The sequence below is a fragment of the Gouania willdenowi genome, chromosome 2 (assembly GCF_900634775.1).
Source record: "Gouania willdenowi chromosome 2, fGouWil2.1, whole genome shotgun sequence".
Lineage (NCBI taxonomy): Eukaryota > Metazoa > Chordata > Actinopteri > Blenniiformes > Gobiesocidae > Gouania > Gouania willdenowi.
Window position 1 is genome coordinate 1,355,402 of NC_041045.1, and position 9,541 is coordinate 1,364,942.

The 9,541-nt window shown below is 38.3% G+C and overlaps 3 protein-coding genes across 3 annotated transcripts in view; 2 read left to right on the forward strand and 1 right to left on the reverse strand.

Annotated features, from left to right (window-relative positions):
• mgat5 (alpha-1,6-mannosylglycoprotein 6-beta-N-acetylglucosaminyltransferase) overlaps positions 1-5,906 on the reverse strand; it is a 35,451-nt gene extending 29,545 nt beyond the window's left edge. The window contains exon 1 of the mRNA XM_028462903.1: positions 5,748-5,906. The gene's annotated coding sequence lies outside the window, so the exon portion shown is untranslated. The remainder of the gene's footprint in view (positions 1-5,747) is intronic.
• Positions 1-9,541, forward strand: part of mrps9 (mitochondrial ribosomal protein S9) — a 465,929-nt gene that overhangs the window by 417,140 nt on the left and 39,248 nt on the right. The window lies entirely within an intron of this gene.
• On the forward strand, positions 7,628-9,230 carry sap18 (Sin3A-associated protein). Its single transcript, XM_028463264.1, has 4 exons — positions 7,628-7,822; positions 8,595-8,704; positions 8,797-8,919; positions 9,003-9,230. The coding sequence occupies exons 1-4, from the start codon at positions 7,751-7,753 to the stop codon at positions 9,157-9,159; spliced, it is 462 nt and encodes a 153-aa protein (XP_028319065.1). The 5' UTR covers positions 7,628-7,750; the 3' UTR covers positions 9,160-9,230.

The window sequence follows — 9,541 nt, forward strand, 5'->3', positions numbered from 1 at the left end:
CGTGTATGAAATGCGCTATACTAATACATTTGCCTTGCCAAAGAACACACAAAATGCCAAAAAAAACCAGAATTTTTTTAAATGATTTTTTAAATAAATACAAAAGCAACTAGGAATAATTTAAAGCAGGGGTTCTTAACTTTGGTACACTGGGAGGGGGTCACCAGATGCCTTCTAGAAACTGGGAATATTTTTAAAACATGTTCAGCACATTTTTACACTTTTTCTGCAACTGCACCAAACTTGCCATATTTTAACCTATTTTCATCACTTTTTCTTGCCATATTTTTGCTCCTTTTAATGCATTTTAATTTTTTACTCCCATTCCTGACACGCCCCCCCCCCCCCCCAACCCCATGAGTCATGTGACCAAAATCACTGAAGCTCGTGATTGCGCCGCGGCCGCCTGTCATTCAGCTCGACTACTTTTTTTGTGTGGTTATGTCACGGGGGGGGGGGGGGGGGGGGGGGGGGGGGGGATGCTCGGCAGCTTCTGAGGACACAAAAGCTCTGTTTTTTTTTTATTATATTCTAACCTTCATTCATAAATAGGTCAGAGAGAGACGAGATGGGAGGTTATCACATGCCATTAAGGACTAAATTAACCTCTTCAAACGAACAAAACATTCAGTCAGAGCATCCCTCAGTCTCTTATTTTGAAGGATTTCCAAAGATGTCTTCTCTCTGCTCGTGCCCTGGTTTGTAGCTCAGGATCTTTAATTTGTCTGACAGCATCAGCATCAGCATGGGTCACCCACAGCTACAGTGACCACGATTCTGCTGGAGATGAGAACGCACCAACCTGCACCAGGCTTGTTATTCAGCACAAAAACAACTGAGTCATTCAAGCCTCACAGAAATCAGTGTCAAAGCAGAAGTGCGAGTGTGTGCTGGACTGTGGAGAAGCAGGAAGTATTCACACCTCGTCACGTCTCGTTGGAGTGTTAGAGTGATCCTCTTCACAAACAATCCAATAATGATCTACAAACAGGTTCTGAACAGTCCTATTGTCTCCGTTATAAAAGGGGACATATTATGCTGTTTTTCACCCATCTCCATTATTTTCCCAAAACCGCCTGTTTCCTGGAGTTTGAGTGGGCGTGTCTATAGACGCGGACTGCACTCAACAGTTGATCACTAGCGACTTTCTTTTGCTATTCACACACTTGTTATTGCTTTCAGCCCAAAAACGGCACATTCTCCAGCAGAAGCATCCAGAAGGTCAAGCATTGCTAACGAGCTCCACCAGAGGGACACCATCAGCAAAACAAACTCCAGTAAAACAAAAAACATGGCGGTACGGTTTCTAGGGCCTTGGAGAAACTAAAATTCTCTGCTCTGACGAAAGCGTCATATCTGGAGAGGAGGAGGAACTGCTCCTCACTCTCCCTACTGGGAAGCACGGTGGGGGCAGCATCATGCTGCAAGGATGTTTTGGTTGTTGCAGAAACTGAGCGACTTGTGCGTTATAAATAGATTCATCAAAAAAAACCTGCTCCAGAGACTCTGAACTCAGTTTAAAGCAAAGCCAAGAAAACCAAAGGAGAATCTTCAGGAGAACGTCCTGAAGTTGCTCCGTCTAAGAAGTCCTGATGAGACCTGGAGGAGGTTCTACGTTCTTTTTCTTTAAACTCCATTACTCTGGGTCTAAATAAAAGGCGAGAGTGCTGCGACACTACCATGAACAGAAATAACCCTCTCTGAGTCAGTTGCATAAGCACCAAAAAGTGGTTAAGAATGGCCCAGATGTAGCAGAGGACATCCATTATTGATCGGCTTTGAAAAAGAATCCATTTTAAGGCCTAAATATTTAAAAAAAGAGTGTTTCACCTTCTCACACACACACGCACACACACACAGGTGAGCTCACAGCTCGCAGGTGCTTCCACTTTAATGATATGCATGTTTTTAAATGTACACACTAAAGATATCATTACTTCCTGCTGTGAAGCATGGCGGTGGCAGCATCATGCTGTGGGAATGTTTTCGGAGGGGTTTTTTCTATTGCAGGACCTGAGTGACTACATAGCTTAAGGTGCCAACATACTCTTCAACAATTTGCATGTTATTGAAAGTAATCTGATTACTTGCTTTAACGCTATTATTATTCTCTTTTTGGACTACTGTCTGTAAGCACAGCTGTGGATAATCCAGACGTTCGTTTCCAAGCCCCGGCGCCGTCTTCCTTTCGGAGACGAAAGGAGACGATGTGATGTGGCCTCCGTTGCCATGGTGACCACAACCGTGACTCTGCATCTTAATGACCTCCTTAAACATAAGCCCCACCTCTTAATTATTCATCAGGCAAACCTCCAGAGGAACCAGCTCCAGCGTGACTCCAGCTCGTAACCAGATAGCACCAGTTCCTACTGGGAAGTTTATCTGAGACGTTGCATCGAAGGGATTCAGCGACAGATCAGGAAGAGGAGGAGGAGGAGATCAGGATCAAACTCAAGGAAAACTAACAGTAATTTATTATGTTTCAAACAAAAACGTGACGGATGCTTTTATTAGCAGGCATTTCTAGTGTATAAGTCGCGACTTATTTCATTAAATGTCAAAACGATGCAACTTATTTCTCGTGTTTCTCTGCCATCCAGCAAATACAATGAGAATTTAATGTGAATATATGTTTTTTCACGTTAAAATTGTGAATTTCTTGCAACTTACAGGCTCTCAAATTGTCTATGATTGCAGCAAACGACGGAAATCATAGAAATGACTTTTGATTATCTTTTTTTAAACAAAATAAAGCAGAATACACGCTCACATCCTCTTATCAAAGGGAAGTTTTCAAAAAAAAGGAGAAATTATGTCGTTTTTTAAAACAATACATGACTGATGGTTTCATTAGCAGTCGTGACTTATTTTATTTAATAACAAAATGATAACATATTTCTGAGGTTTTTGTGCCATCTAGCAAATGCAATAGCAGTTTGTTGTGAATGTATGATTTTTTTTCACGTTAAAATAGTGAATCTCTGATCATCTATGACTGCAGAAAACAGATAGAAATGGTAATATTGTTGTTGCAATTACATATTTTTTAATGTTTATTAAACAAAATTCAAACAACACATGACGGATGGTTTATTATTAGCTGTGATTACTGGTGTGTAAGTCGCGACTTATTTAATTTAACAATAAAACGATGCAGGTTTTTTCTCATGCTTTCCTGCCAGAAGTGCCCTCGAGCAAATACAATAAGAATTTATTGTAAATATAATATTTTTTCACGTTAAAATCTTATATTTCTCTAATACCAAGTGACAGTATATTCAAGTGTGACTTATAGAGGCAGTTATAGGCTCCAAAATTGTCTATGATTGCTGGAAACAGATGAAAATCATAGAAATGGCAATATATAGATATATATTCTTTAAATATACAAAATAAAGCAGAATAGAACCTCATACTCTCTTATTAAAGGGAAGTATTTCATATATAAGGAGAAATTCCCCTCTGTGAGGCTATAAGGAGCTTTCTTGCTGGTTGAAAATCCAGCCGTGACACGTGAAGGCATCGCTACACGCGTGTTCCCACCTCCATTGTTACTGACAGAGTCGACTGACAGTCGTACGCGTCACAACATGAAACAAGAGAGACGACAACGAGGGAACTAGAGCACGTGGAGGAAGACAAGGTCGCTGACGAGACGCTCTCTCATTTATGTCACCAACACACACACACACACACATACACACAAAATGTTCCCACGCTGAGCGTCTGTACGGCAAACACAGGATTTAAACTAAGGTCGTTTCTTTGTCTCACCTTGAAACTAACTGAGACAGACATTGACGTTCATATTTAACAGTCTGAGCTGAACAAACCAAGGACAAATACACACTCACACACACCAACAAGTATTTAAAGAGACATCATAAAAACACCAGGTTTCAATTTAAAGAGTTCTCCTACTGTGTAATAAAAAGTCATTTTATGGCAACAATAACTTATAATATTTAAACTGACTTGTCCTCAAAAACACTGGTTCTCAAGCTTTTCACAAAATGATTCTCCATTGATCGATGAATCTGTGATAATAACCACATTTATTTATTGATCTGAATAATATCCACTGTTATCCAGTAGGTTTACTGTTATTTATAAAATAAGAATGGGTTAAATGTGACCAAAAATGGTGGAAAAAGTGGTGAAATGGGTTAAAAAGTGTCTCAAATGGGGTAATGTCATTTTAAAAGAAGGAACAATTAGTTTAAATGTCCTGATCATGTCTTGAAAAAGAAAAAAATGTGCAAAAAGGGCATTAACATGTGATGTAGAAGTGTCATAAATGGGAGTAAAGTAGCAAAAATGCATTAAAAGGAGCAAAAATATGGTAAGAAAAAGTTATAAAAATAGGTTAAAATATAGAAAGTTGGGTATAGTTGCAGAAAAAGGGTAAAAATAAGCAAAAATTGACTCAAATTATTAAAAAATATAAACTTCTAGTTTCATGAAGGCATCTGGCGACCCCCTCCCAGTGTCTTGCGGCCCCAAATGGGGTACTGAGCCCAAGGTTGAAAACTCCTGCTTTAATTTACAGCAACATTCTTTAAAAAAATCCATCAAAGTGTGAAGCTCAACATCCAGTAATTCTAATCTAAAGCTTAAAACGATCAACCCCCTTCAAAATAAAAGCACTAAAAGTGAAAAGTGTGTTATATGTTGCTCCTTTTGTTTATGAATGATGACCTGAACTGATATATTTGTTCTCACACAGTCTGGGAACACTGTATTGTTGTCACATTGTGGGAATAGGTTTCTCTAAGGCAGCTTTGCATGGCAAATGTTGGTCTTATTTTCATGTAGTAAAGGTATATATATATATATATATGTGTCTAATCTAAAATGCAAATTTATTACGAACATGTTCAATACAGAAAAATCATTTTGAACAGTCGTTTATTTCCTCTTTAATTAATCATGCTTTTATTCATTTAATAAGCATTTAAACCAAATGTAAATGATAACATTATAAACCAATTTCTGTGGTTTTTAAAATATTGTCTCACCATCTCTTGTTTATGGGTTTGCTTTTGTGCATTTTTATTGAGATTTTGTTAATTTGGCTGTCGTTGTGGACATTTTTTTATTTTGTTATTTTAGTGTGTTTGTCCACAATTTTTTGTGGAAAAAATATATAATTTTTTTGAAATAAATAAATAAATAGAAAACTTCCTGGATAACAGTGGATATTATTCAGATGAATAAATACATAAATGTGGTTGTATCAGACTCATAGAACTTGAAGTTCATCATTGACAACATAAAGTCTCCACAAAATGTCCCACCTGCCTTATTCTCACTCGTACTGATCCAGGGTACGCGTACCCCAGGTTGAGAATCACTGCTACACTCAGTTTAATGACACATAGAGCTTAAAATGTGTCCGTTACACTTAATAAAACATGATTTCTTGTGTTTACAATATCAGGTGATCACTGGGTGTAAAAATGTAATTATTAACAACCTGTTTCGGGTCGTGATGCGGCTGCAGAACCCCCATCACCCACCCCCCCACCCCCCCACCCCCCCCAGCTCCAGCTCCAGGCCCTGATTCTTCTCTAAATCTCTCCGTTTTTAACACATCACATCGATGCAGATTTATTCCAGTTCCTTTGTGCAGTAACGGAGGACATTATTGGCTCTAATTTCTCCTCCGCCGCAGTGACGCCGCGCCGCGTCGCTCCCTAAAAACAAGCCCCACAAAGAACAGCTTTGGGGGGGGGGACCGTTCTTACCTGGACCGCAGAACGAGTGAGAGCCGAGCTGAGGACGGAACCAGGCGGTGATAAGGAGAGAAAGGCCTCGGAGGGACGGTGGAGGAGTCTCGGTGGGCACAGACCGACTATCACTGGATCACTGTGCGGACCTGATTCACAGCGGAGGGTCTGTGTCTGCAGGCCACGCCCACTGAGCCGCTAGGGACCGTCCGTGTGTTACCAAGCTGCTTGCGAAACGCACAACCACACACACGCGCACACACACACACACACACACACACACACACACACTGTCTTTATTCACACGTTTTCAACTATTATAAATATACAGCACAGTGCACAAACAGATACAAAATAACACACAAGAAACACAGAGGAGATATAGGAAGAAGAAAAAAACCCATGAGAAACACACAGGAACAACAGGAGAAATACAGAAACAGAGACAAAACAACACACACAAGAAACACACAAGAAACACAAGAAATAGACAAAAAAACACAAAAAGAAAACACAACAACTGGAAATCAGAGACAAACCTCATGAGAAACACACTAAAAAAAATAAAAACACACCAAAATGTGCACAAACGCAAACAAAAATAAAAGTATGTACGTAAGTACAAACACAAATATCATTCAAAGGTCATGTTTAAAAGAGGAAGGTCTGTTTATAATAAAATAGCAGTTCAAGTATTAGTGATAGGGGTGTGCCAAAATATCAATACAACGATATATCACAAGGTTTCATCTCGCTATCGATTCACTGGTGCCAAATATGTGGATATTTACAAATTTACACTGTGTGTGTGCGTGTGTGTGGAATACACTTTGTTTTACTTCGCTGTCATTCATGTAAAATTGATTGACAATGTTTTGTAATTCCTGTGAAATGGATTCAGTGCAATAGATGAATTCTGCGTTTCTTCAGTGACACAGATATCGTAGTGTATTGTAGATGAAATTTCCCGCGATATATCGATTATTGCCGCATTGTGATAATATTGTTATTGTGGGAACAATAACAACCTGGCGATACCCAGCTCCTATTAAAATATTAACAACAAAAACTCACCAAAACAATTCCAAAAAACCCAACTATTACAAAAAATCATGCAAAGTTTCACAAAACCTCCACAAACTTTCAAAACAAAATCCGCCAAAACATGAAAAAATGTCTCAAAAACACGTCCAAACAAGTCAAAACTCACAAAACATAAAACATACAAATGCTTAAAATATTTCCTATTGCGTAATGTGAGCTCATTTTTACTCTATTTTGGTCTGACCTACTTAATAAGCGCTGTGCGTGAGATTAAGTTTTTCTGCAGCATTTACAGTAAATGTTAGTCTCTGCTGCCCCCTGCTGGTTAAAAGAACATACTGCAAAAGGTAAAGTCATAATTCAGAATCAGAATCAGAATCAGAATCAGAATCATCTTTATTCGCCAAGTGTATGTTGTACACACGAGGAATTTACGAAGCATAAAGTTTTAATTGATTGAAAATAAATTCATAATTTAAAGAAAATAAAGTCATAATTTAAGGAGAAAAAAGTCATATTTTTAAGAGAAATAAGTTACAAGTTAATGGGAATAAATTCATATTTTTAAGAGAAGAAATTCATAATTTTATGACCATAAAATCGTAATTTAATGAGAATATAGTCGTAATTTCAACAGAATAAAGTCATAATTTAATTAAAATAACACAATATTTTTAAGAGAATAAAGTCATATTTTTAAGCGAATGAAATCACAACATAACCCGCAGAAAATAGCACAAAATAAAAAAGTAAAAAAGGTAAATAATACCTCCTGCTATAAGCCACCCGGAGCACAAGAGGGCGGTAAGGAGCCGTAAAGCAGGAAACCGCCGTAAAACAGCAGGGGGGGAAGTCACGTGACGCACAGTCTGTAACAGCCTCACCGGAAACAGAAACATTCTGTGTAGCGTGTTCTTTCTACCACTGCAGAAACGCTTTATTTACTGCATTTATTTTCTTTTATCTGAGTTATAACGATGGCTCTTGAATCTCGGATCACTCAGGAGGAGATTAAAAAGGAGCCGGAGAAGCCCATCGACCGGGAGAAGGTAGAATCAACCTATTTTTTTGTTGTTTTTACTCACGAAGCTAACGTTAGCAGTTAGCAGCCGAAGCTAAAGCGGCATGTTGGATCCGTGTGTGAAGTTAAACAGACGTGATTTGTTTTGTATTGTTATTGCTGCATGTAGCTAATCAATCACAGTGATTTAAACAAGGATGAACGCAGATGTGGAAAATTAACACATCCGATACCTTGTTGCCATGGTAACCTGTTGGTAGGAGGCGATAGTTTAGCCTAGCATAGCTTTGATTTAATTCACTCTCTTTTTGTAAACAAACAAACAGCTGGAGCTCTGACTTTGTTTAGAACAAGGTGTTTCAACCTTGGTGCCGTGATCCCGTGTCTAGTAATAATATATATTTTTAATCTGATTAAAATATTATTTTGGATTTTTTTCAAACATTTGAATTTAGAAAAATAAATGTAAAAAATATTAATGTCATCAGTTTTTATTATTATTATTATTATTATGAAATAAGCCAGAAACAAGAGCCGGTTTGGATTTATATTAAATGCAATGTAGCATTCGTATGCACATTTTGGATTTTTATTTTATTCTATTAATTTTAAGATGAAAGAAAATATTTAAATTTTATTTGAAAAGTATAATTTTTTTCAGGTTTATCTGTTTTGCATAATTCCAGTACATATCACAGAGATGGCTATACAGTGCAAAGTAAATAACTATTACTCTTTTTCAAATGAAAACATCACACAGTCTCAAACAACTGTATGCTATACTTTCACTGTGTGTGTAGACCTGCCCCCTCCTGCTCAGAGTGTTCACCACTAACAACGGTCGACACCACAGAGTGGACGAGTTCAACCGAGGCAACGTTCCCTCCAGTGAGCTGCAGATTTACACATGGTGAGGAAGACAAGGAGGAGGAAGCACAGAGACAACCGACTGTAGCTGCTCAGACTCACTCTGTGTGTGTGTGTGTGTGTGTGTGTGTGTAGGATGGATGCCACCCTGAAGGAGCTGACTGGTTTGGTTAAAGAAGTGTATCCTGACGCACGAAAGAAAGGAACCATGTTCAACTTCGCCATTGTCTTTCCTGACAACAGGAGTAAGATGTACAGGTGGGTGTGGCCAATGGTGAAAGCAGGAATGTAGTTTACTGAGCACTGACCTTTGACCTTTGCTCCTGTGGTGACTCTCATAGGCTGAAGGACATCGGCAGCACGGTGTCGGGTAGGAAAGGCACGGACGACGCCATGACGCTGCAGTCTCAGCGTTTTCAGATCGGCGATTATCTGGACATCGCCATCACACCTCCTAACAGAGCGTCACTGCTAGGGCCGCGCATGAGGCCTTTTTAAACACACACACACAGTCATCCTTTGCATTTTTTTTTTAAACATTTGATGTGTAATAAAGTCCTTTGTTCAAACTCTCAGCATCTTTCTTGGAAAAGCAGTGAGCCAATCACAACAGAGGAAGATTAACTGCATAAATGTCAATAAAAAGCAGAATACATAGAACCAGTGAAGAAAACAATCCTTTAAGAGCTTTCCACTGGACACAAACTAAATAATATAAACATTCAAATGAAGTAGAAAAAACATTTTAGGAAGAAAATGACAATTCATGATAAAACTTTATATTGGCTTCTCCTTGAGGATGTAAAACTAGTTAAAAATTCATTTTAATGCAGGTAAAAACTAGCTAATAAAGGTGAATAACAGAATATTATTTATTCAT

Excerpts from the sequence above, each read along its gene's own strand:
- sap18 (XM_028463264.1), top strand. The coding sequence starts at position 7,751 with ATGGCTCTTGAATCTCGGATCACTCAGGAGGAGATTAAAAAGGAGCCG. Across the intron at positions 7,823-8,594 it reads AGCCCATCGACCGGGAGAAG|ACCTGCCCCCTCCTGCTCAG; the intron begins GTAGAATCAACC and ends CTGTGTGTGTAG. Across the intron at positions 8,920-9,002 it reads AACAGGAGTAAGATGTACAG|GCTGAAGGACATCGGCAGCA; the intron begins GTGGGTGTGGCC and ends TGACTCTCATAG.